General features: G+C 43.6%; 1 protein-coding gene across 2 annotated transcripts; it reads left to right on the top strand.

Annotated features, from left to right (window-relative positions):
- The first annotated feature begins 4827 nt into the window (after window positions 1–4827).
- On the top strand, window positions 4828–26495 carry zbtb7a (zinc finger and BTB domain containing 7a). 2 transcript variants are annotated; one of them, XM_015971541.3, is made up of 4 exons: window positions 4828–5415; window positions 14386–14945; window positions 15483–16366; window positions 18313–26495. In XM_015971541.3, the coding sequence occupies exons 2-4, from the start codon at window positions 14460–14462 to the stop codon at window positions 18746–18748; spliced, it is 1806 nt and encodes a 601-aa protein (XP_015827027.3). In that variant the 5' UTR covers window positions 4828–5415; window positions 14386–14459; the 3' UTR covers window positions 18749–26495. The 2 variants fall into 2 exon arrangements, with proteins under 2 accessions (XP_015827027.3, XP_015827026.3); XM_015971540.3 differs by having other exon boundaries at window positions 14382–14945.
- The last annotated feature ends 701 nt before the right edge of the window (window positions 26496–27196 follow it).

Here is a 27196-nt window from a genome sequence, read left to right as displayed (position 1 = left end):
GTGTTTTATTAGCCTGCTGTTTAAATTTGTTAAAAGGAAAAAGTCTAACAGCAAACACAAGATTTGTTTATGGGAGGAGATCAGAGCAATTTTAAAAATAAAATCTTTTTCTCATTTATTCATGATGAAATGTTGTTGGAGACTTTGCAATCACCTTAAGGTGTGTGTGTGTGTGTGTGTGTGTGTGTGTGTGTGTGTGTGTGTGTGTGTGTGTGTGTGTGTGTGTGTGTGTGTGTGTGTGTGTGTGTGTGTGTGTGTGTGTGTGTGTGTGTGTGTGTGTGTGTGTGTGTGTGTGTGTGTGTGTGTGTGTGTGTGTGTGTGTGTGTGTGTGTGTGTGTGTGTGTGTGTGTGTGTGTGTGTGTGTGTGTGTGTGTGTGTGTGTGTGTGTGTGTGTGTGTGTGTGTGTGTGTGTGTGTGTGTGTGTGTGTGTGTGTGTGTGTGTGTGTGTGTGTGTGTGTGTGTGTGTGTGTGTGTGTGTGTGTGTGTGTGTGTGTGTGTGTGTGTGTGTGTGTGTGTGTGTGTGTGTGTGTGTGTGTGTGTGTGTGTGTGTGTGTGTGTGTGTGTGTGTGTGTGTGTGTGTGTGTGTGTGTGTGTGTGTGTGTGTGTGTGTGTGTGTGGTCATTTTCACTTTTTGGCCAATGACCCACCAACAGTGTCACAAACCAAAGAGGGACTACTTATTACTTCAGTGGCTGGTCTTGTTTTTACATTTTTGAGCAGGACACCGGTGTAGAGTTAAATGCTCTTTCACAGATTGGGATTTTTCTTTTCTCCATCTCCGTTCACGTCCCTTGTTGCTCGTCTCCTACAGAAAAGAGGGATGTCCTCTGGGAACATGATTATTTGCCGTAATGTCTTCATTGACGCTGAAGAAAACTGTTATCGGGAGGAATAGCATGGTTTAACTTTCTAAAATCCTATGCATTTCTCTGGGATGAGTGATTGTTTTTCATTAAGTAAATCTCTGTGATGTTAAATTTTCAGTTGCATTGACTGATTGGAGTCTCGTTTTCTTTGTTGTATATTTTTCCTCCTAAAGCTAGGTTGGCTTTTATTTTCACCGCACCGCTTCATGTGGCACTCATTCTGTCGGGACACAATCAGCTGTCTGTAAAGTGACTTTGGTTGAAATACCATCAAACACCCTCTTCTTGTGATTTTTTACTCCAAAAAATGATCAATTTCAAGCGCATCATGAAGTCTGCCAAGTGGTACAAAGGATGTGTGTGAACATTTTACCCCAGGTCTGTGGTGGTGGTGTTACCTGCTAGCCTGCTGTCTTACTAGAGCTCTTGTATCCTCTCCGCTTATGGCTGCCCTTTTCTTATCCACCCTCAAAATGTGCATTGTTTCAAAGTAAATGGATGCATTGTCACTTCTGTGTAAAAGGCTATCAACAAAAATTACATGAGTACTATTTTGCAGTCTTAATATACAAAAATCTGACTTATGTAAACAACAGGGAAAGAGTCATTTTATTATAATATAAAAATGTGTTGGAAATGGTTATAATGTATAAAATATTGAAATAAAACTTATTTGTGAATGTACAACATGCCTTTGTTCCGTGTGTGAGGGCAGCAATCATGAACATTTCTATTTGTGATTTATTCTATTTGTCTAGAGGTTGTAAAGATACTATAATATGACTAGATATTGCAACAAGTTTTGCATAAACCATTTGTTTACCATCCCACTGAGGGTCAGACCCAACTGATTAGGTCTGGCCATCACTTAACCGTGTATGGTAACACTCTGAGCCAGTTTAAAGGCCCACATGTAACTAACCTGAGGGGGAGACGATCCTGTGGAGGACATCTAAACCCCCAAACTGAAGTGGGGTTAAATTCATGGTTTTTTTTTGTTGTTGAGATTGAATACCCTTTGGTAACATGATGATGAGCATGAGTCTTTGGCACCTGTGATGTCTGAATGTCAATCTTGAGTTTTTTGATAACTGTGCTTTTGAAGAAAAAAAAAAGGACATATTCAATTTACATTAGTTGTAATTATCTTCGAGATCACCAAAGAAGTCCATTTGCTTTCCATTAAAGTCTCAGGGTAATCGTGCCCTGGATGACTGAATCTACACCAGTGTGTTTCTGAAGGTAATTTCTGCTGCTGGACTACATTCATAATTCAGGACCTGAGGACCAAAACACACCCAGTTCCAGACTGTGAACCTACAGTATTTCATCAATATTGATATTTGTGTTAACCTTAAAGTAATCTTTATTTTTTCTCTCTGACAGGTCCTTACAACATGTCCATCTCTTTCCAGACCTCTACGCATGCTGGTGAGTAACCATGGCAGCAGTATGTGCTAAATATAAATATGGAATTGGTGCTGTTAACAATATGGCTGCACAATTTATGAAAAATGTATTCGCATATTTAAAAAGGCACAAAGCTTTTTGTCTCAAAGGTTTAAAACTCAAACTGAAACCAAAAAAAATCCCAATATTTGGAAATCAGAAGGATCATCGTGGCCAATGTGGAGTTTAGTGAGCGTCATGATGACTGAGCCTGTGGGTTCATCACAGTTGTAAGCTTCCCTAATATAACCAAGCCTTCATGCAGAGCAAACAGTGCAGTCTGTGCTGAACTTTAAATGTGTTCAAAAAGTAATATTCTCTACTAGAATTCTCAGCATTGTTTGTTTTGAAGGAGGCAGTGGTGCTACATCAGCGATACAGACCAAGTAGGCTAGACTTGGTTGTGCAATTAGACAAGCTTTATGAGTAAGCACGTCAACACGGTCAGCTTTGTGTACGGTTAAACATGGCTCTGTAAAAAAAATAAATAAAAGACTAATAAAAGTAGCCCACATGTCAAACACAATTTATGGGCCATTCCCATCTGTACCGGGTCGGCCTGGGCCGGGTAGCCCCAGTCGGCCCCAGCCTGGCCCGGTTGATTCCACACATCCTTGTCTTAAGCCCATGTGGGCTAATTCTACCCACCAATCAGAGGCTTGCTCTAATGGAAGGTGTGAATTTGCTGTCAGCAGTGGGTGTGTTGGCCCTGGTCGGCCTGAAGCAGACCCCCTCGAGAAGAGGGCTGAGAATGAGCCTTGGTTGGCCCGGGAAAATTCCAGACCACCCAGATATGTAAACAACCTACGCTACCCGGCCCGGGCCGACCCGGTACAGATGGGAATGGCCCATTAGTCTCTGATTTCTAGAAGAATCAATCATCCCAGCAGCGTTAAGGTTAACATGTAAACTATGTCAAATTCAGAATGTGGAATTTCTATTAAAGTTGTGGGCAAATTCAAGATAATTTACTTACAAAACCATGAACCTCAACTCAATTCTGAATTAGTAAAACTCTTCACTGCAGACAGAATGAAGGCCAACCATCTCAGACACCTTTTTACAGCTTTCCTAAAAAACGAGGCCTTTTTGTTAGGAAGTGTGTTCACAAGGGGTACTGTTAAACTGGCTTTTCTCTTTTCAGGCACTAATGACAACTACAGACCAGACGGGGGGGAGTGTCTGGTTCTGAAGAGGACCACCCTACATTAGACTGGCATTGTAATAAAAATGTCTGACATCATTTCAGCCGGAGAACAGCTCTGTGTCACGTGGTTAGTTAGGACAAAGTAGTAAAATATGTAGGCTCACATGTGTGTGTATCTTCCAGCCTTTTTTCTAGTCTACGGCAGTTTTTGCCTTTGACACACACACACACACACACACACACACACACACACAACCTGTGCCAGTGCAGAGACGGCGTTAAACAGCGCCCTCTAGGCAAACTTTGTTACTGCTTGCATGGAAGCATGAAACTGAGCTCCAAGGGGCTACTGTGGCTCTCAGGATAAGGGCTCCACACGCATGTGCATCAAATACTCTAAATCCACATTATTGATCATTTATGGTGTACAGAAGTGATTCAGAAGACAAAAACAACTTAGAAGAAACAAAGCACATGATGACATAATTCAATGTAAAATAAAAATTACAACATAAGTTAAAAAGTTAATGTAAAGTTGAAAAACATGCAGTGATTTTTTTTCCACTCAGATTTTTCATTTTAAAAAATCTAAGTAAAATTTAAACAAAAGTAATAAAAACTAAATTCTATTTTAAAAAAAAGTATTCAGCATTTGCAGTTGGTTAAAATTAAAAGAAAGAAAAGTGCAGGTAGCCCAGTGTGTTCTACTCATGTTAGTATAGTCCTGTTTTAAACCCCTAACCAGATTAAAACAATTTCCTTTGAGTTTAATTGTTAATAAAAAAATGAAACACTTACGTTTAGAGCAAGCAAAGAGAAGACGTCACAGTAATGGAATCAGGTAAACAGAATAAACTTTCTGTGATATAAAGTTAAACATTTACAGCATTTCAACTTCAGACTGACTCATCTTTAGTTGCAGCATGGCAGCACGAATCTACACTGCTTAATTTGTACGATGCAACAAGCAATTAATGGGTATTTTCCAGGGTCATTATAGAGCAATTACACCCTTTTCAAATATAATGTGGTTAATTATGGTTACGTTTGTAATCCGATTACATGATCCTGATTATATATAACCTGATACCCAGTCATGATGGTGATGCAGCTCAACATCTTGTGCTCCATCCCACTCCGTGGCACAATGGCTGGCTCTCTCTCTGAGTGGGTGTGCGGGTGGGCATTTGGAAGTGGCGCAACATGAACTGCGGTAAGTTCACACGAGGGAACTTGCCGTTCCCCACAGTGGGTGAAGAAATTTTTGACTCGGTTATGTCCTCACCTGTTCGAGCTTGGCAGGTACTGTGAACAGGGACGGTGCAGAGCCAGAGTGTGTATCATGGGAGGGAGAGGGGGGGGGGGGTTCTGGCAGCCCCTACTGTGTGTGCAGGAATGTGCCAAGACTTGCTTTTGGGGTGGGACACCATGACCTCAGGCAATAGGATGGGTGGGTGCGACTTGCAAAGAAAAAGGAAAGGAGCTGTGAGAGATGAGGCGGGTGAGAACAGCCAGCTGAATTTAACCTCAGAGCACACGCACCAGAGTCACCGGGGAGAGAGAGGGAGTCAGAGTGAAAGCAGAGTGGGCAGGAGCAGGTTAATAATTGCTGTCTGATTCTGTTTTAGTGTCTCTGACATCTGTCCACTTCAGAGTGTAGAGGCATTTCCACTTTTCTTTTGCTTGACAGGAGGGGGGAGGAGGGGGGATGCTGTGTCTTTAAGAGAGAGAGTGTGAGAGTGTGTGTGTGTGTGAGAGAGAGAGAGAAAAAGGGAGGGACCTCTTTGCCCTCCAGAAACCAGGAAGGGAATTGAGTTGATCTGCTACTGCTTGGTTAGCGCATACGGGGCTTTAAGCTGCTGCACAGCAGTGAGAGGGAGAGAGGCAGCTCTGGAGAGGAGGAGAGGAGAGGGCTGAGCTAACCCACAACAAGCAGCACCACGGCCATCGCAGGTGAGCTAAAGGCACCCTGTCATCTCCCCTCTGTCCTCCCTGGGCCTGTCGAACACAGGACAGAGGGAGGAATAAGGGAGGGGGGCCAGAGGAAAAAGGAGAGCAGGGTGGGGGGGGGGTCGCAGCAGCAGTCCCATGTCAAGGTTCCTCTTTTTATTTGATCCTCCTGAAACACTTCCTCTGTAGAGCTCTTTACCTCTGGGGAACCTTGAGATCAAGTTTATAGGATGTGATCAAAACATTAACTTTTCAGGCAGGTGGAAGCACTTAGGAGGAGGAGGAGGAGGAGGGAGGTTCTACGGAGGGGGGGGGGGGGGGGGGATGGAGGATCCAAAAACATTCATGTTGACTAAGATAGAATGAATGACAACTTGTAGACACAGGAGAGTCTGAACTGCTTGGTGTGGGATAGGCTGTGTGGCGTATTGCTGTGGCGCTGGGGTGTTAAAGAGGAGTAAGTCAATTTAGGTCATGGACTTAGAACTGTCACAAGACTGTGTGTGTGTGATGACGGACCCCACCTCTGATGTTTCAGTGCTGCTCTGACAGCCGAAGCTGAATCAGATTTCTCCTACGAAGCCGTGCCCAGTCTGATGGTGGGTCTGTACTTTAATACCTGGCAGCCTGCTAGCAACACAGTAGTGTATAATTCAGCCCTGAGTGCTTACGTTAGAGCAAGCTTGGAGAGAGTGGGGGTGGTGAGGGCAGAGAGAGAGAGCTGGGACTCGTAGTCCACAGCAGGGACGGGGAACCAGGTGAAGCTGAGTTTCAGACTCTGTATCCCAGAGTGCCTTGCCCTTGGCCATGCAGGAAAGAGCCATCAGCCTATCCCGTCGAGGAGGTGTGGTGAGTGAGTTGCTGTGAAACCAATGAGAGGGGGAGATGCGGAGCTGAGTTGTGGGCTGAAAATAGAGGGTGGTGGTGGATGGGATGATGGGGGCTGGGGGGGGGGGGGGGTAGGTGTCTGTATAGGATCAGGCAAGGGCTTGCCTGCATGACTAGGGCCACTCACAAGTTTCCTGCCTGGTAATGCTCCAGCCCTGCCCAGAGACATAGGCTACAGAGCTGGACAAGCAAGCTGGGGAGGCAGTCAGGGCCCGCAACACAGTTGCTGACACACACACACACACACACACGCACACACACACTGACTGGGACTGAGAAAAGAGGAGAGGAAATAAATTACCACTGTGCTGGCGTAGGAGGGTGAGAAACAAGGGGCTTGACAGAGTTCAGAGTTCTCGACCCACTTGCAGATAAGAAAGAAAATGGCAAATAGGTCACTGCTGATTGTAGACCGCTGCATAGATTACTATGGAAAAAATATAAACAATATAGCATAATAGATTATTCACATGTCACTGAATATTTAACTCTGGACATGTAAGCACCATTGTGTTGTTTAATTTCTGCCAAGATGTACAACTGTATTTACGTTATTCTCCGGTGGCATTAATTAAGTGACATGATGCTGTAAAAGGTGGAGTGGGCCGATGAACACATCCTGTACTGCTGCTTCTTTGTGGGCAGTGAAATAAATTCACAAACAACTGCATCGATAGTTTGCAAGGCTGTGGCAAAACTACGATGGCGATGTCTGCCAGGGCACAGGCATGCTGTTGAGTAATAGTTTGGGAGACTTAAAAATATGTCCTCTCCTTATGAGTAGAATATGTGATACAGCGAACTGAATTCCACTAAGCTGCTAAGTCCACGCCAAATCAACTTTAAAACCAAAAACTTTACGCTATGGTAACTTTGCACGCACTTGCAGACTGGTTTCAGCTATCCAAACCACCGTCAGCCTAATGACATCTCATCGCACCGACCCCACGGCATCTTGTCAAAAGTAGATTCTAATCTCGCCTGCCGCCATGTAGTGCTTGCTATATGGCCAGTGTTTTAAAGGCTTCACAGCAACCCTTACTGCCTTCCTCAACAACCAGATGCACGTTGTTGTCTCTTTTTTTTTTTCATTTTGGCTTTGCATACTTGTTGAACCCGTTTTTTTGAAAATGCGGGCATGGGGATGGTAAACGGCGAGCACAGCACATGAAGACGCCCAATTGCTGGGAAAGTGTTTAGCAGGCGGAGATAAATCAGGTGTTTGTCATTCAGTGTAAGGTCAAAGAATTTACCACTGACGGTGAATATTGTTTGCTACAGATGCTTCCTTCTGGGCAACGTCTTAGGCTTTACTATGGGAGAAAAATATAGTTATTTCCAGTAAATTCCAGCAAGAGGTTAAACTAGGACGCCATATGTGTTTGCATGTGAGTGTGTGAGTGTGTTTGTGCGCACCCATGCTGTGTTACCAACAATAGACTCCAGGGGAATTGCAGGGGACTTCAGTGACTGTGGGCAGGTCCAAGACACCACCCATCAATTTGGCGGTAAGGCTGAGTACAGTTTGATATTCCTGCATGTTTGTGCCTACACCACTTTGGCCCAAAACTAGCAGGTCGAGGCAGACGGAGAGGACAGGTTGTGTGATGTCGCCGTGGCAGTTTGAGGCTTTATTTTGGAATAGAAAGTTGGCAGTGTACAGTGGATTTCATGTAGCTGTCATAATATGTTTGCCTAAAGTCTTGTCTGTGTGCTAAAATGATATATTGTGGAGTTTTGTTGTGTTTGATAAGATGGTTTTCTGTGTTGCTTTTCCAGATGAAAAGATATTGGTGTAAAAAGTTGAAACAATGTCTTGCGAATTAGTCTCTTCCTTTAGTGAACGCAGCTTCACTTCCCCCTAATGTTTGGTTCCCCTGGTCAGCTGCTTTAGTATACCACGGCTTCCAGCCTGGCTAGACAAGACAGACCCCTCTCTGTTGTTTTTCTGTTGTTATGCTGAAGACCGAGGGGGAGTTAAAGGGGCTTCTTCTGTTCTCTTCTGGGACATTTATTATGGAGAGGCCAACACAACCTGATCAAATTAAAGTAAGAGAGTGAGGCCTGGAATGTTTTTAAGAAAGCTGGATTAGCTCATTTTTGCTGAGGATTTTTTAAAGTATATTTTGTAGGTTTTTTGTGATGATATACATTTACTGCTATGCTAATGATAATGCTGTAGTACTACGCTTGTTTCATTTAAGGAGAGAGGCCAAACAGTCAGGAAGGGTGTTATGAGACCAGCCTGACGTTGTCTGCATATTGATGTAGTGACTTGGTTTGCAAAGAAACCAGAGAGACGATGTGTGGGTCGCATTAAAGCATGGCGAGACAGGGGAAGGTGGGTGGGTCCGTGCAGCTTTGCCTCCTCAGCAGTGGAAAGGGGAAGTGGGTGCTGTGGTGGATACAAAGCATTGCAGAGCCTTTTAGACAGACGTGGAGCAACGATGAGAAGAGAGCGACAGATGAGAGTGAGGGAAGAGAAGGGTCAGACAGTAGGGACAGAGATCAAGCAAGCAGAGAGCTGGTCATCTGATAACAGAGCGGGTTCTGTTACAGGACTGCCTGAGACTCACAGGAAGTCCTCTTTCCCCGTTTCGCCGTGCATGCACAGAGCGGTGCAGCCGGGGCACGCTGACTAACCAGCCAACTGGCCAGCTGGAGTTGAGCTGGAGACCTCTGTGTTGGGGTGTAGGGGTGTTTCTGAGGATGTGGGTCTTGTTACACTTCCTGGTTGTCAACACATGCTAATGGGTTCAAGAAAACACTTAGCGAGGCAAGAAGAGACACCTGTCGTGTTGTAGTCTATAGATTTGGAAGTTTTATCACCGCATATTAAAAAAGGACAAAAGGAGGAAATCAATTTGATGTCACACTGTGCAGATGTATTGACCCCCAAACTAAGGCCCTGTCCACACGTAGCCGGGGATCTGCCAAAGTGTCGATATTTTTCTACATCATCCACACGAAAACGGAGTTTTTTCACACGAAAAGGGATCTTTTTAAAAACTCCGGCCAAAGTGAAGATCTGCGTTTTCTCCGTTTTGGGTGTCTGCGTGTGGACAGACAAAACCGGAGTTTTAAGGTCCGCAACGTCACTTTCCGCGACAAAAACAATGCTGACATCACGTGTGTGACCTGTGTTTACACTAGCCGACAGCATGGATGCCCTCAGAGCTGCGCTCGCTTTATCAATTGTCCAAGCACTTTTTGCTTGTTTGTTTTTGCAAGCAGAATTACTGCTCCTTGCGGAAGACCACAGACGAAGGACGAGGTTAAGAACGGGGGAAGTACTGCCGCCTACAGGTCTGGCATGTCCTTAACAACGTATTTATCCGGGTACGTGTGGACCATCGACATAATGTACGGGTGTGGACAGAGTTTTTTTTTTTAAAAACGAGGTGGTGTGGATGCAAGTTTTTGGAGGGGCGGATATTCGTTTTTTAAAAACCCCGGCTACGTGTGGACTAGGCCTAAGAGCCCTGTTAATGATTAGCTGGAGACACAAATATGCAAATTTTCACTCAAATTTTCAATTATTCTGTCCAAATAACACTTATGACAAGTTTTGTTTGTGGCCTGTTCTGGGGAATATGATGTCACTGCTAATTTTGTTAAAAAATCTGTTGTCAAAATTTGCCCTAATTTCATTTGCAATCAACAGTTGCCCCACGTTTCTCGCTCTCACTCTGGAGATGGGTTTTTGAAGCATAAGACATCTCTTTGACTACTTTGAGACAACATTTGACCAGGAGATTTTTTTTAACATGCAAGCCCCTGCAAATCACGAGGGAACAAAAACCCCTGTTAATGTTTAGAGACATGTTGGAGACTCCTTCATGAATGCTGTTTGCAGTTCGTCACCAGCAGTCATAGACCAGTGAGATTACCAGCTATATACAAAGCAGAGCATATTAAACTCATCCGGTTAAATAAAATTCAAGTATGTCAAATGAGACTGCTAATTATGTTGTTTTGGGCTCTGTGTTTAATTCTTGTGATTTGATCTCTTAAACCAAACATACAACTGTTTAAAAATAGTTCCTGTGCTTCTGGTTTAATAAAAACAAATTAAAAGCGTAGTTTTACCTGTTAAACAAAATGAAAGAATAAAGTTTTTATTTCTTAAATGTGATATTTGCTCTGTGAGATTGAAAATCTCATTAACTCTGTGCGAGTCCTTTTTAAAGCGTAGCAGCAGCTGGGTAGTAGTACAAAACGTACCGTACGAACAGTGTCACCTCCCCCCTCCCCAGCCAGCTCTCCCACAGTAAACCTTGCCCAACCGGTGGGCTGTTACCTTTCCTCTTATTGTAGCAGGTTATACCAGGTACCTGAATAAGATGTCTTGAGTTTATCATTGACATCTGAGCCAGATTCCTAGGCCACGCCATGTGCTCCAGAGTTACGAGTGAGCCTGTGAGTTTAATACCCCGACTCACCCACTACCTTTTTCACAGGCTGTGTGTCTGTTGTTTTGGCAGCATTTCCTGGTTAGTTTCTAGTGAAAACTGCCAGGAATACACCAGCTCTTACTACTTTAGTTTTATCAGTCACTTGCCCTCTTCCTGCTTCACTGTCAATATGGCCAGTCAGGTTTCCTTCCACTTTGGGCAATGATGAGTCACTAAGCCATGGCAGTTGCTCAAAATCCTCTTTTCCTGAGAACTGTTACTTCTCTCCCATTTCTGTTATCTTGAAATATCATCTTAGTGCAACTTCAGACCCTATGGTTGTGGAGATTTGGAAAATTAAATGAGAAAAGGAGACACAAAAAATGTAGTCTATTTATAATATTGATAAGAACACACAGCCGAGAAAGTTGTTCTACTTGTTTAACCTTCGCGTTTGGTAGTTAGCTTCGTTTTGGTTTTGCTGCTGAGTAGCTGCTACACTCTACAGTGTTTAGAACATAGACTCCGATAGCATGATCTGGTTACTCGCGTACAATCGTGGCAAAAAGTAAAAGCTGTTCCCTTTTTGTCTTAAGTTTAAAAAGTCAATGATTTGGTCATCTGATACATTTTTAAATGTGCTCTCAGTTTGATTGAGCTAATAGCAAAGTTTCATATTTTATAATGTGTGGAAGGTTTCCAATAATAGTTGCAAAGAAGGGGAGGACACATTTGCATTCAGCTCAGTCCATCTAAATGCTGCTTTTTAGGTTACGTTTGGTTATGTTTTCCTAAAAAAATCTCAAAAATGTATTTCCATGTCTGAAAGTCATCTGAGGTTACGCAGCGTTAACAGTTTGTTCCTTTGTGTTTAGGAATGACTGGTATGTGTCAGGCAAAGACAGAGATGCTTAAGAGTGGAAATTCTGCAGGCTTTTATAGATGATGCATGTCAGCCAAAACAAAAACCACTTTTACCAGCTCCTATCACAGTCCGTTGCCATGTGCTCGTCTGTTGAGTGACAAGCAAATCGGGTCCAACTGTCTTTGCACAGATATTGACACACAGTCAACTGCAATAACTGCAAATCTGAAACTGCTGCTTGGAAAGGGGCAAAGAGATGTCACAGATGAGTTAAAGGTAATGAGGGTGGAGATGGGATGGGTCGGTCCTGTGCGGAAGCCGTTGTTTGACTTGCAAAGCAGGCTCGGGCTCTCATGGGCTGAGCGTTGTGAGAAGGGCCCTTTCCCAAAAGTGGAACGCCACAAAAACAGACAGCTGCAGTGCTGCTTTGTTCTAGATTGCAGGCCTTGTCACCCACAGGCATGAATTAGTGATAAGGAATGTTTCGAGCCATGAGGAGGTGTCGGGATCAGGTTTGGGGCACCATGTTTCCTCCTTAGCGTTGCAGGTTTATTTGGTGACAAGTGGCTCTCGCATGCCGAGTTGTCCCTCTGTGCTTTGCCGACACCGGCTCGAGTTTGTGCATGTCCACATGTTTGTGCATGTGTGTTCTATCTCCTCTCAGCTCACAGTCTTTACCTCACAAAGCCATGACCTGGGATCAGCCAAAGACAGTTGTGTGGGGAGGGGTGATAGGGTGCTGTGCGGGAAAGCCTGGTCCAGTACAGGTGCCATGGAGTTCAGTGTTAAAGAGAAGAAGGTTGGGTTTTGCCCGGATGGGCTCACAGAGATCCGTTTCCACCTGTGAAGGACGTGACCGGTAGCCATGTGGATGCCCTTTCTCTTGCTCTTCTTTCCCAGCTCACCCTGCTCTCCCCGCTTCCCGTGTTGGTTCTTTTTCTCGTATCTCTCATCCCAACATATTCAGATAAGGGGCTGGGTAAAACAAAAAAAGTGGAACTTTGTAGAAGTCTGTGTTTTCAGATGCTTTAGAGTCAGCTGCCTATCAAAAGTGATTAATGTGACACAGTGACTGATGATAAATAGTGGAGCCATTAAATTGTCTACTGCTAATCAAACGTACCAGAGATGTGGAAATGTGCGCTGTTATCTCATCTGAAGATAGCTGTGTATCTAACTGTAATCTTTGTTATACGCATTTAACTAAATTAATCAATTTTTGACAAATTTAGTAAATAATGAGGAGACAAACAGGAATAAAACACATCTGCTCCACCCTACTGTTTACCTATGACCTGTGGGCAAACTGGGCACATTGCCGTATCGCAAGTGTGAATGCAGATATGCATTTTTCTACAGAAGATTACACGAGTACAAATGCAGCAGAAGGAACAGAAGAGGTGAACATGTACAGAAGAGGAGGGGCAGCCAGGTTAGGCAGGTTTGGCAGAGGGGCGTAGCATGCAGACGTACCAAGAAGATTGATTGAAAGGAATGTAATTTGAATCTTGTAGAGACCAACGTATTTAATGCATCTACCACCCAGCCTTGCCCCCTGCTGGGTCTGCTTGGCAGATGGCGAAGGGGGGAGGAGAGTTGGACCAGGCGGGTGACCTGTATGTGATTTATATGTGTGTGTGTGTGTGTGATTTGTGTGTTATTGATGTCCCTGTACTGTACTTACTTGTGTGAGAGTGTGCTGATAGAGAAATCGAGGACGGGTGTCCTGCTCTGCTGAAACCAACCCCCTTCTCGCTGCGTAGGCTTCAGTCGATCATTTTAATTCCCCACACACACGTGAGCGAGGGGACAGGCCTTTTCTCAAACTTGGCACACAGTACAGGGTGGGGTAACTAGCTCAGACCGGATTGACAACCTCCGTTCTTTACTACTGTTCCCTTTGCAGCTTGTTGTATGTTCTCTTCCTCCTCCACAGGGTCTGTTCTAACAACCCCACCCACCTCTCCTCTCTTGTTCTTCCACCTCTATTGCGTCGCTCCTTTTGCTCTTGACCGTCACAGAGTACATAGGCTGCACAGCCCAGCTCCCACCGTGCACTCTGATCCCCACAGCCCTCAGCTTATCTGTCCTCCATGACCTCTTATTTGATTTCTTGCACGTGTGTGCACACTTCCGTAGGTGTGTTGTGTAAACGAGGAAGCAGGCACACCAATATTATACTCACCTGTGAATCACACGCTCATTTAGATTTATTCAAACAAAAAGGCTGAGTGAAATTATTCAGTAATGGTGACCGCTATAAGACGGCAAATTTCCGTCCACCAGTTTTCCTGCCAGTCTTTAATGCACATTTTATTATCTTTATAAAGTAAAATCTGAGGAGTGATTAATAGAAATGTGACGCTACCACCATGTGGCTACTCAAGGCTCCCAAGTCAGCTGAAAGGAAGAAAATGTAAAATATTCACAGCAAAGTTCAATTTAAGGTCAGGTGGTGAAAATTTAGCCTACTTTCTCTTTTCTTGGTTTTAATGAAATTATCCTGATGAAGTATTCTGGTTTAGATTATTTGAAAGTGGACATTTTTATTAAAGGAACACTTGCATGAGTTGATTACAGTAAATGCATGTATAAATAAAATGGAAAGAGTTTTAGAAGTTAATTGGGTATTATTATTAAAGGTGCAAATAAAAATAAATTTTGTAAATTTTTTGTGTTTTTAAGGTGATTCTTAATTATTTTCATTGTAACTATTTTCATTTGGGTTACTAAAATGAGAATAGTCGTTATTCTCCCCATCAACAACAAATATATTAATCCCGTTTCCTTGTCTCGTTTCCTTTCGTTCACTTCTTCTTCAGATAGGCAGACGGACGGACGGCAGGACGGATACACGGGTGGGGGCTGTGCTAGGCGGCTCGGCGGCAGGCTGGTGGAAGATGTCGTCAGGGGCCAGCGGGAGAGGAGGAAGGCGGCTCCGTGGGATAGCGAGCAGTGGTGGTGGGGGAGGGAGAGGAGGAGCAGGAGACACAGAGGAAGGTCCTGTGGGGATCCCTTTCCCAGAACACAGTGCAGACATCCTGGGCGGCCTGAACAAGCAGCGGCTCAGTGGGCTGCTGTGCGACGTGCTCCTGGTTACCCAGGACCGGGAATTTCCAGCTCATCGTTCCGTCCTGGCATCTTGTAGCTCCTACTTCCACAAGCTCTTCACTTCAGGGGCCGTCGCCGACCAGCAGAACATCTACAGCATCGACTTTGTGGCGGCGGAGGCTCTGGGAGCTTTGCTGGACTTTGCCTACACGGCGACTTTGACAGTCAGTCAAAACAGTGTGGCTGACATCCTCGCTGCTGCACACCTCCTGGAGATCTCACCTGTTCAGGACGTCTGCACTCACCTGCTGGACACCAAAGTGCTCTCCCCGCCGGTACAACACTACTACAGAACTAAAACTCATGTTTGATGAATGTTGGCTTGAATCACGAGACGTACTGTAACTAGCAGGTTCAGATCTCGTGGGTTTTTTGTAGGACTAAATTTCATTTAATAAGCTTAAATCACTGCTTTTCTCTTTGCCAATAATACGCCTCGCTGCTCGAGGTCAGTTCAGCATCTACTCATGCTGAGTGTTGGTGGAAGAACAGCATGCTCTTTCACAGACTACAGACACCTCAGCTCCTCGGTGGCATGATTTGGTGTAGCAGCGGTGAGCTGTGCCTGGAAGCTTAAAACCCAAATGGTTGTCATCATCACATTATTGAGAAAATGTCAATCTTTGTTTGGGGGTTTCTTAAAATTCAAATGAAAAGTTGGATCATTGTTATTCAGTTACTCTTAGCTGGACTGTTTTACTCATTTTCTCCAAAATTCCAGAGATCTCCGTTAGTCTTTGCCGTTCAGTTTGTGATTTACGAGGACTTCTTCAGATATAAATTAACTTTTTTTTCTTCTCTGTCCTGTCTAGGCGGGCAGTGAGCGAAGAGACGAAAATGGAGATGGAGAGGGAAAGGGCAGAGAAGTCGAGGAGCAGGGGAACCGGATTCGGGCCCGGGAGTACCTGGAGTACTTCCAGAGAGGGGCGCACTGGAGCAGCAGCTGCAGCACGCCGGAGCTCAGGGACCTACCCACACACTTACACTTTAATCACGGTAACGGCAGTGCCCCCACCAATGGGGCTCCTGCTGGCCTCAGTGAGTACTACTCCCCACTGGCCCTTGCTTTGTCACAGCCTCACACACAAGAAGCAGATGAGGACGACGAGGACGAAGAGGAAGATGAAGACGGAGAGGCAGTGCAGGGCAATGGAGGACACCTGGGTTCTTCATACTATCCTCCTTCTCAGAATGACCACTTCTACCTCCCCCCTGAGTCACAGCAGGACATAAAATTGCTGGATGGTTGCAGAGAGGACCTGGCGAGTGAGAGGGGGTCAGCCAGTGCTCTCCTACAAAAAATGATGGACTCCATCGAGAGGCAAAAAAAGTCAACAACGGCCGGGGAGGAGCAGGGAGATGGGGACGATCCAGATATGGAATTTTACTTGAATTATTTTAGCAGCACGCAGCATGAAGATGCGTCTTCTGCCTCTGTAACGCAGGGAATGCCGTCACTATGGGTATCACGAGGTAGTACGGGCCAACACAGAGCAGCAGGAGAGAGGGGGGTTGGAGAGAGGGGCAACGGGGCTGCAGGAGGTGGGGGAGAGAGAAAGATGCGCTCTAAAGCCTTCCAGAAGTGCCCCATATGCTCAAAGGTCATTCAAGGAGCAGGAAAGCTACCCCGCCACATCAGAACGCACACTGGAGAGAAACCCTATGAATGCACCATCTGCAAAGTGCGCTTTACCAGGTAAGCCCATTTGATGAAGAGACTACCTCATGTCACATGTGCTAATAGTATTGGACTTGGCACTGGAGACAAACCGGCCAGCAGTGGGGAAACGCCACAAAGCCAAGAGCTGGAGTATTAGCGCTAACCACCTTAGCTTTGCATTAAGGGGCCAGTGCAGTTAGTGTCCAAATGTTTACTTTGATCATGGCCTGACAAGCCACTAAGTAGATCACTTTGTTGTCAGAATACTAATTTTAGAGGCATGTTTCGTGTCCCCGCTGTGGGGACGGGGCTGGACTGTTATAAAGGTCTGTTTTATGGCCACAGCCTTCATGGCAAAGTCCTGGGATTTTAACATAGGGGTCCTATAAATGAAGGCCGTGCCAAGGTGGTGTTATCTAGTGGAAAGCTGCCATAAAGGGCTGTGTTCTGATACAGAGGGGGATTACAGGCCCTGGATGGTGCTCTGATCCCAGTACAGTATAATGTGAACTTTTGATCTGTTGATTATTGCCCACAGAGGACCATTCACCCCTCCACTCCTTTCTCCGGCTGTCACTCCCATTACCTTTCAGTTTAAATCCACTCAGAGGACAAACAACAGAAGGGGACATCTTTGCACATGGTTTCCTCTAATTCAGAAGTCTTGCTTGTTCCTTGAAATCATTGCTTTAATTAATTAACTGGAAGGCCTGTGCTGGAAATAGATGGTCTCAGCCTGAAATAGCCAGCACCTCTTTAGTCAGGACAGCCAGGGAAGACCTTTCTGAATTCCCCCTCAGCTACATCTGACCAGCAGTGAGAAGGGGGCATTGTAATCTTAATCCTGTTTGATCAGGGTTAACGGTTTGCCTTGCTCGGTAATAAATCACTCCTGTCCTTTAAATAATTCACCTCTGTCAGTTTGCCGCTTTGTTCGAGTCCTTCAGCCTGAGCGTTTGCGTGTGTGTTTCTCTTTATCTACACATATTGGTCTTTGTTAATTTCTTATATTTAGGGAACACTTTGTACAGACCCACGAGGGCTGCAGTGGGTTTTCTTATTTGTTTGGATGACAGCTAATCCCCTTACACAGCACTTGCAGTATAGTGTGTGTGTGTGCGCGTTGAAATGAAGTTGTCCCAACTTACTTGCTTAGGAGCGCTCAGTGGAGGAAGGTTAGATGATTTAAAATCTCAGGAGCCAGAGCGATAGTAAAGGCTGGAGGGGGGAAGGAAGGACAGGAGTCAGATGAAGGCCAAGGTAGCCAGATAAAGTGAAGTTGACTGAAGGCGGTGGGTATCATTGGAAAGAAAAGTTTCGAGACGTAATGAGATTCATTTTAAATTTCGATAAATCAAGTTGTGTTTTGGTTTTCTTTTGTCCTGAAATTAATTTCCGTGAAATGCATACTTTTTGGGACAGCGGGACTCTTTAATTTGGTTTCTCCAAAGTGAATTTGATCATGTAGCTAAGTTCCAAAGTATATTTAGTCATTACTTACAGAGAAATGTGTCTTAAGCACAGGACAATGAAGTTGTTATTTTCCTTTGGAAAAAATACAAAACATATTTTTATCTGTTATCTTGTCCTCAAATTAAGAGAAACATCTAAAATGCCAACTGTCGCAGTGAACGTTCAGCCTTCGTGCCACTCTGCAGTTCTGCTCGGGATAGCAGTCACAAAGATAAAAATGTAACGTTTATGGCCGCTCGACATTTGGACCTCCTATCTTCATAGACTGGGATGAGATCTATGAAATCATGAATTCATCCAAAAGCACATTGAAATAATCCTTGCATGTGTGGAAGCCGGTAAGTTCAGAAGTAACTGGTGCATTTGTAAATGATGTAGTTCGTAATAACCTGAGTGGTGATGTAGGCATAAAGCTCATGTATGTTCAAACAGCAGTGAGCGGATCCTCGTGTTCCTTTGACTCTAGTGTCTGTGTGTTCTTAAGCTGTGTTTGTTTTTCTCCCTCTCAGACAGGACAAGCTCAAGGTTCACATGCGAAAGCATACCGGAGAGAAGCCTTACCTGTGTACACAGTGTGGAGCTGCCTTCGCTCACAACTACGACCTGAAGAATCACATGCGCGTGCACACCGGCCTGCGCCCCTATCAGTGCTCTAGCTGCTTTAAGACATTTGTGCGTTCGGATCATCTGCATCGTCACCTTAAGAAGGATGGCTGCAACGGCATCCCCTCCCGCCGTGGCAGGAAGCCTCGGGTGAGAGAGCCGGGACTCCTGGAGGTCCCCCAAAGTCTTCTAAGCCCCAGTTCTGACGCCGGGACTGGGCCTCGCACAGTCAAGGGACGACGGAGTTCTGAAGCATCCTCCGCAGCAGAGGTGGAGGGTGCTGCTGGAGTGCGTGCACATAGTCCACAGCTGCAGGTTCTTGCAGGAGATGCAGGGCCCTGAGACTGCAGGGAGGACGAGGACAATGCTGGACGCCATAGTCACTCTGCATAGCCTGTGAGACAGGCCAGTGAACAGAGGAGAAAAAAAATCACGCAAAGGCAATTTAAAAATAACACAACTAACTATTCCTCTTAAAACCAAATCAGGGTGTCACAGAAATCTAATCTTTATATTTCTTTCTCCTTTTACTTAGGAAACTGAGTAGACTTGCAAGCACTTCACTTGGTATATTTGTGAAAGAGCAAAGAACGCTTCAAATCATCCACCCATGGCGCCCACTTTCTGGGCCATTCCTTTCTTTGTGATATTAGATGTTTTTTTTACATTGGCATATGTACTTGGGCAAATGTATGGTAAACGCAACAACTCCAAGCAACTATGCAGTTGGTTTAGGTTTTTACTGGTTTTTGTCCTCACAGCCTTCAAGCTCTAAGAAAGGTGAACGTCATGCACCTTCTGGTTGCTGTACGAGTGAAGCGAGGACAAATCTTTCCAGTGAAAATCCCTTTTTTTTCTATTCTTTTGCAGTTCTGAGATGTACAGTTACCATAGAAACAACATTTCCACTATATGGTATATGCAAGAAAAACTCACCAATGTTTTGATGCAACAGTTTCTCTCTCTCTCTCTCTCTCGCTCTCTCTCTCTCTTTCGCTCTTTCTAAATGTTCCAGAAAGAATCAGGCAAGGGTTTGATTGAAGTGTTACTTACTCTTAAAAAAAGAAGAAAAAAAGTCATAATCTATAGTTTGTATTTTTAAAAACAAATTCCCTTTGAGTCGAATCCACTTTAATGGGGGCTCGCCATTTGCAGAACTTGGGTAATATGAGGAGTGAAGGGGTTGTGTTTTTGAAGCACTACTGTTCTCAATGCATCTTTGGGCTTTACTATGTTGCCTCTTATCCCTCACAACCCTGCAAGGTCGGCGATTTCTTTGCCCTTTTGATTTGTCTTAATTTTTTTGTTCCTTGGGTACGCGACACTTTATAATTGTACACGTGTGTGCATATGGTGACATGACATTGGCATCTTCTTGCTGAGGTGTGCTTGCTGATCACCTCTTTCCTCTTAGGGTTGTCACGTTTGTGACGCAGTTAGACTCGCGGGTGGACGAAAATAAACTGTGTGAATGTTCCGTTGGTAAAGTGAGAGAAAAAAAATAACCCATTCATCATAACATTTAACACTTGACATGTACAGTTCCTGCCCAAAGGATTAGAATGCTGAATGAATGAATGAATGAATGAATGAATGTGCTTAACTTTGCGCAGTTTTTTCGGAATCTGCCCTTGTGTGACGAGGCGCGGGTAGCACTTAACCAACCGCAGGTTAAAGGAATGGCAGGGAGTGAGAGTGACAAATAGTACGAAGAAGAGATTTGTGAGCACCTTTTTATGTTTGCACAGCTTTACTAAAGATATCCAAAAGAGCAGGAGAAGGATATATTTAAAGGAAGTGGGTTGGTGATGGGGAGGGAGTGAGAGCAAGGTGTATGTATCATGCTTATTCCAATCTTTCCTGGCCCTAGGGACCACACAACCGTAAGACAACCTGTGTGATGGAGAGAGCAATAAATACCTGTCCAAGTTGGGAGGCCAAATATGAGCGCAGCTGCAGCTGGTTGATGGGGGAGGTGAGCCAGGGAAGGGGAGGGGGATCTCACAATGTCTGTTGCATTCCAAAAAAATAATCTCCCCCAGCTCAGCCACGTTTCCAGGCAGGAGGGGATCAAATCAAGCCTTTTCTCTCCCTCTCCCTGCCTCTGTAGTCCTCTAATGCCCCTGAACCAGCCTGGAGGGGATATTATTATGTTAGAGCCTGGTGTTACTGTGGGGAGGACGCCTGGTGCTAGCAGTTTACTGTGAGAGCGTGTTTACATGTACATGTGTTTTTTGCCTGTGGGCGTGTGTGTGTGTGCGCACGTGTATGTGTGTGTATGAGACAGCCAGGGTCCCTCTGGCCACATCATCAGTGTGTGAGTCAGCCACAGCCTGTTCAAACATGCACCCTGAGCTGCCAGCCCCAGCACACTTTCTCTGTTTCTCACACACACTGGGTCCAGGTAGAGAGGAGTAGAACACCAGAGCTCTCTTGTCTCTTTGAATATTGTCAGTGACTGCATGGATTTGGATTTGCTAGAAAAAAAAAAGAAAGTTGTTACTCAGATTCCAGCGTTAACCCTTCAGTCAAGACAACGTCCATATGATAACACCCCTATTCCTTCCCCATCCACCTAATACGACAATGGTTAAAGTAAGCACACGCTCTTTAATATATAAAGTTTTCTGTATCAGAAATTAAGTCTTTTGGTCATTACCAGGTCTCAAACTAGGATAGATGTAACCTCAAATTTACATCAACATATATTATGACTTGTTTTTTATTTATTAATAAATTTAGCCTAAAAGGCAGACACATTTGTTTTTCAGCTGTTAGATTGGCTCAGGAATGATTTGATCCACAGAGTAGTAGATGGACAATATTAGAAGGCGATGTGTTGATTAATTTGTCAAAGCAGAGAAATCTTGCTACAGGGCACATTGTATCCATTAGAAGTTAACGATCAAATGGTCTGCCAAACAAGCCCAAATGATCAACCCTCCACCATCGTGCTTGACTGTTAGCATGAGGTGTTTGTGTTAAGTCAGGTCCTTTGGCCAGACGCCTCTGCTTTGGTCTCATCTGACCAAAAGACTTTGTTCCAGAAGTCTTGAGGTTTGTTACAGGGTAACAAATCTGGACAGTAGTTTGTCTAATTTTAAGACCCGGTAGGGACCAAATGATTTTAATAGCCTGATGACACCAAAGCTTTTCGGTTGAAGCGGTTGTGCGCATATGTTCTCCCATAAATGTAAATTATGTGGTGGTGCTGTAGTTCAGCTATCAGTCCTTTTGCACCTTATTTGGAAAGAGGCAGGTTATGTATGCACTTTGTTATGAGAGAGGGCACTTTTGTCTACAAAACGGGTACTTTGAAACAAAACAGTTGCAAATTAGATCATTCCTTTTTTCTGTCTGTCTATAATTTATAACCCAAGCCAATGAGAAAATAGTTTAGGGCTCCAGGAGAGAAACCCCAAACGTTCACTGAGATGCATATTCAGTTTATTACATGCAACTGAATGCACATGAAAGTAGCTGTTAGTGATTGTCTTTAAGTCTTATTTAGAGGATGGAAACAGGAGGGAGTCCAAAGAGAAAGGGCACAATGTGTCTATATGTATACATATTGTTTCTGCAGTATGCACAAGCATGCACTGCTGGCTGACAGGCTAGAGGGTCTCAGGACAACCATGAGAGATGCATGTTTGTGTCTACCCCCATCTGTTCACTAGTTATTCTCATAACTACACAAGTTCTCACAGGAACCACAATGATAATGGGTCCACGTTACCACGGAAGCAAAAATACCACACTGAAAAAACAACACATCGGACAGTTCTTTGCTCGTTTCACTGCTCTCTTGGTACAGGTTTTATAGCTCTTGTTTACCCTCACTGGTCATGGCCAGGGGTTGTCTATAGGTCTTAAAAGATTTGGTTTGTCGTTTTTTACTTAAAGCAGGGGAGTTGTTATTGCACAGCAACTCTGACTTTCAGACCAGTGCAAGCTGAGTAATGTAATGTCTATCTCGTTTGTGATCTGTGTTTGTTGTGGTACTTGGACTGCTTTAATCCACTTTGTCTTAATGTGGCAGATTTTGTACCTGGTTGGACCTGTGAGCCATCTTAATTTGGACATTTAAGGCTTTCCCAAATGTTTTTGTTGAAAAACCAAAGCTTTTTATCCTTTATCTGACTAGAGATACAGAAACTATGTCTGTAATTTATCCAGTCTGGGCCTCCCTGACTATGCCACAGATGCCCTCGTCTTACATATGCAGAAGTTTGTTTGGAACCAAACAGATATTTACTTGAGTTCACTTCCTCTCACTCTTTATATTTTTGTGAAAAAAAGTATAAAAGGTTTAAAGATGAATAGCTTTTTCTGTCTGAATGCGTTTTTTATTCCTTAAAACAACTTGTGCTACAGCTGTTTTATTTCCTACATGGCTGTGTGTGGATGCTTGTGAGTTTACTAGCATGCGTGCGTTTTGGGGAAGGGTTTGGGGATCATGGTTTTTGGGATGCTGTGCCAGGAGGGTTGGGAAAAGGGTGCTTGGGTGGGGTTATGGATAAAAAGCCTAATGGCACTAACCTGGTGCTTTAGCTGAGAGAGCAATGTTTGCACTAATGTTAAATGTCCTCATCCGGCTTATAGGAGATGGACGGGAGACCTCAGAAAGGCCTGCGAGCGCAGAGCAGTGTGGTCAATACTCAGTGGTCTCACAAAGAATCCATTCAGTCCCTTCTTAAAGATAATCATGTACAGTATATTCAGAAATAAACAGACTTCCAGCATTAACAGATACCAAAGCAGGAAAAAACACTGCTTTCATTCTCATCACTTGGCTTTTTAAGCTACTAATTATTATTTAATCTGAAGGCTCTTAAAGAGATACTCAATGTAACCATGGATAAAATCAAATATTTTTTATATTAGATCTTCTTTAAAATGAACACTTATAGACAGGCAGTGACGCTTTTCTGAAAACACTTGAAATGTTTTAGCTGTTCATAATCAGATGGCACGTATTTGCTGAGAAGGTGACTCTGTGTCAAATTCTTAAATTTGAAGATGGGATGTTTGTCACATGTTCTGTTAACAATTAAAAACTTAAAGACTCTTTTATAGTCTTCATCTCTGCTAAATTGGAAGATTCAAATGATCTGACATGGAAATTGACTGTGGCCTTGTTTGGGAAGTGTAACGCTTGTGTTTGATGTTTCCATATTGTGTGTGTGTGGGGCTGAGGTCTGTGTAAGGGCCTCGGGGTGCCTTGGGTAGCCACTAATCTTGCACCTTTTTTCTGAAATTATTTTCACCCAAAAGGCTTTTTCTTGCCATATTTTTGACCAAATTATTTTTAAAGATTGGAAAATTTGTTTTCGAACACGTCTCCAGCCTCAGCTCCAGACCAAGGTTACTCTGACACAGGCCACCGTCTCCAAACTTCACTGCATTCTTCCCCCTAAAACTGACCTCGAGATTTAATTTTTCTGGTGCTTTTAATCAAAGGTTCTTGCTCATTCTATCTGCGAAGGCCACAAAACAGAAGACTAAGATAATGATGGCGGTAAATATTCAAACAAAGCAGGACAGAGCGACTGTTTTACGGGCACTGATGGCTGTAGAAAAGGGACTGGTTGCTTTTGCTTCGTCATCGTTCTACACACCTGATTTCTGTGTACTTCCCATCAGGCTGTTGGTGCTCCGCAAGCTGTTGGTGCTCCGCAAGCTGAGCACAGCGTATGCAGTATGGCACTTTGGGCAGCGTGGCTCTGGCACTTGCACAGACAGCCCTGGGTCCTTCAGAGGCAGGCTTCAGTCTTTTGGCTGCTCTCAGCCAAGTGGAGACAGTTTGCACTTGGAGTCTTCGTCGGTCTCTGGGGATGCAAAGCTGGCAAACAAAGAGAAAAGGCTGAGTGTTGTCTTTTCTTATGTTTGTTTAGCGACGAGTTAAAAAAGCCCAAGTGATCAGCTGTTTTCTGAGTAACAGTCTCGTGTCAGTTCACCTAACCTACTACATGGCCACAATAACACAAAGGAGGTTTCCATAGATATGAGAAAATGCAAAAATAAAGAGGCTGCTGCTGATCTTTTTAGTCTTCATGTGGGCACTACTCAGGTGGAAATGCACTGCTATGCATTTGAGTTTCACTTTCTGCTCCGTTAAGTGTGTTTAAGTTTCCTCTGTAAAAACCAACATTTAACATAAAAGCTTCCCTACAAAGATAAAAGCATCAGCACTTCCCTTTTTGTGGAGTGACCGTGACCAACGACACTTATCCAGTAAAGTGTTTGTTAAAAGTTTGAAAAAGCCATTTTTCAAAGATGAGAAAAGCACAGAAGGGAAGGGGTTGCTTGGTCTCTTTCTTTTTGTTCCCCCTATTGCTCTCCCCTTCTCCTTCTCTTGAGTATCCATCTTTGCCGCCGAACGGTCTTTGGTCAGAGATCGTACATCCTCGGAGCGGAGAGGAATCGGCACGAGGGAGAAGGGAATGGATTAGCAGTGGAGGATTAAACTCAGTTTGTTGTCACCTCAACCAGTTTTAGGATACATTCCATGATTTCATACTGTGAGTCCCACTCTGGAGTTATTGGCAGGTGTAAAGGGATGCGAGTCTGACATGAAGAGAGTAAATGGTTGACATTTTGATTTGTCTGTCTGGTCTCACCATCCTGCAACAGACAGACCGTTTTCTAAAAAACGCCCTCTCTCTGTCGCGCTTTCAAACTGCCTTTTTTTCAGCTTCTGTGATTGTAACAAAAGCACTTTGTGAAAAGGCCATTTTAAAATTTGTGTGCTTTTATTTGATCAATTTTTGCTCTTTTTCCTGTCGATGTTTTTTAGTACAGATGATTATTTAAATGCAAAAATTATATATATATATATATATATATATATATATATATATATATATATATATATATATATATATATATATATATAGGAAAAAACTGAAGAAAAACTTGAAAATTTGGTATTTAGATGGAAGATGGCTCAATCTGCCTTTGTTTGAACATAAGCAACAAATCTCTATCATCTTACTTGTTATTGCAAAGATATACAGTCATGGTGGGTGACGGGTGAGACCACAGGTCAAACCCCTACCCACCTGCTCTCTGCTCAGTCTCACATCTTGCTGGAAGAAAGGTCATTTGAGTTTTTCTCCTGTTGAAGAAACCTGTGTGACAGTTGCAAAGCTTTCTGGCTGTGCTGAATGCTAAACATGCAGCGGTATATCCGCCTCGGATTGGCTCTGCATTAACTCTGCGAGGGGAACGGCTGGATCTGGTATCTGAATAAAGCTTAATGATTATAAAATGACTACTGCTCACAAATCAGCACAGAAAAGTATTTTGGCCTTAATGTCCACCACAATTAAATCCCAATCACTGCAGTAAAGTGAAGACTAATATTGATCATTATAAGCATTCAGTAGCTCATTAAATGGTTAAACTTGGGAGAGAAGTAAGAGTCTACTATTTATAGATGGAATTGTAACTGTGATCATTACAAGTCTTTAGTTTTTGTTCTTTAATCTTGTGAACATTTTAAAGTGGCAGAGCTTCTCAAATCTGAACGTTTGTTTCTACACTGAACCACACAAGACCGAGAACATCTGCCCAAATCGGTGTGTGTTTTCTGTCTGTTGCTAAGCTGACCACGCCCCGTTTTGTGTTTCACAAGCACATCCCAAAGGCAGAATACCTGCTCACTAAGTGAACGGACCGCAGCCACATGTAACATACTGTACATGTTATGTTTTCTGGTTTTTGTTTTAACCCACAGAGGGCAGCAAAACACTTCTCCCCTTGTGTGATTCAGTGGGGATGTTTAAACACCTTTACTTTCATGTGTGTGTGTGTTTTGTTTTATATAAATAGAGATCTGTAAGTCCATATCTTTTTGAAGCTGCAGGGGCTACATTGGTGATTTATGTTTTGAGAGAATTTGCACTTTTTGGCAACAGAAAGAAAGAGTATTGTATATGAGACCACTAAATCCACAAACCATGATTCCATTTTGTGTCCTCTTTTTTTTCCGTTTGTTTTTTTTAATATATCCCAAAATGTCTGGCATCTGGTTGTCTGGTTTAAAGAATATAAAATGTTTCTATTAAAAACAATGGTTGCAAAAGTTTTTTTTGTTGTGTGGACTTTTGTGTCTCCTAATGTAAACATGACAAAACACATTTTATGAGGCGTTATTTTTACATTTCAAGCTACATTGTTTAGACTTGACTGTGTGAAATAAACTTAAGCTACTTAAATTTTTAAATCTTATTTTATTAAACACTTTGCATTTTAGTAAAATCTTTCTGCATTAGTTTTATGGAGATGTGGGATCCTTTGGAACGCCTCTGGGACTGGATCATATTTACAAAATCATGTGCTGATCAAGTGTTATCCAATCTCACCAGGAGGTGGCAGTGTTGCTACGGTTATTGAAAACTATTTTACTCACTCATTCATTCAAACTCACTCAGAATCTTCTCACCTGCTTAATCCTCACTAGGGGGCCGTAGGGGCTGCTCTCTCCAGCCGTCGCCAGGCGAGGGGCGGGGAACACCCTGGACAGGTCTCCAGTCCAACACAGGGACAAACACCCATTCAACTCCTGAACCAAAACCGTAACGTTTTTATTTTATCTGAACATAGAAATAATCAAGTCATTGCAAATCACAAGTACTTGGAAAAGGAAACAGGAATGTTTTGTAATACTTTAGTTTTAGTTTAGTTATTTTTTTCCTAGGTGAGGTGTAGTTTGCTTTTAAAATGTTTTAGGTTATGTCACCTATTTTTATTTTACAACTATTTTGCAGGAGGCAGACTACAACCACG

The sequence above is a fragment of the Nothobranchius furzeri genome, chromosome 8 (genome assembly GCF_043380555.1).
Source record: "Nothobranchius furzeri strain GRZ-AD chromosome 8, NfurGRZ-RIMD1, whole genome shotgun sequence".
Lineage (NCBI taxonomy): Eukaryota > Metazoa > Chordata > Actinopteri > Cyprinodontiformes > Nothobranchiidae > Nothobranchius > Nothobranchius furzeri.
The sequence above is the reverse complement of the archived record's forward strand: the minus strand, read 5'-3'. Positions and strand labels throughout refer to the sequence as shown.

Bases quoted from the DNA above. Each gene is read 5' to 3' on its own strand.
- zbtb7a (XM_015971541.3), top strand. From the start codon at position 14,460: ATGTCGTCAGGGGCCAGCGGGAGAGGAGGAAGGCGGCTCCGTGGGATA. The intron at 14,946-15,482 runs GTACAACACTAC...TGTCCTGTCTAG, and splicing joins CCAAAGTGCTCTCCCCGCCG to GCGGGCAGTGAGCGAAGAGA. The intron at 16,367-18,312 runs GTAAGCCCATTT...TCTCCCTCTCAG, and splicing joins TGCAAAGTGCGCTTTACCAG to ACAGGACAAGCTCAAGGTTC.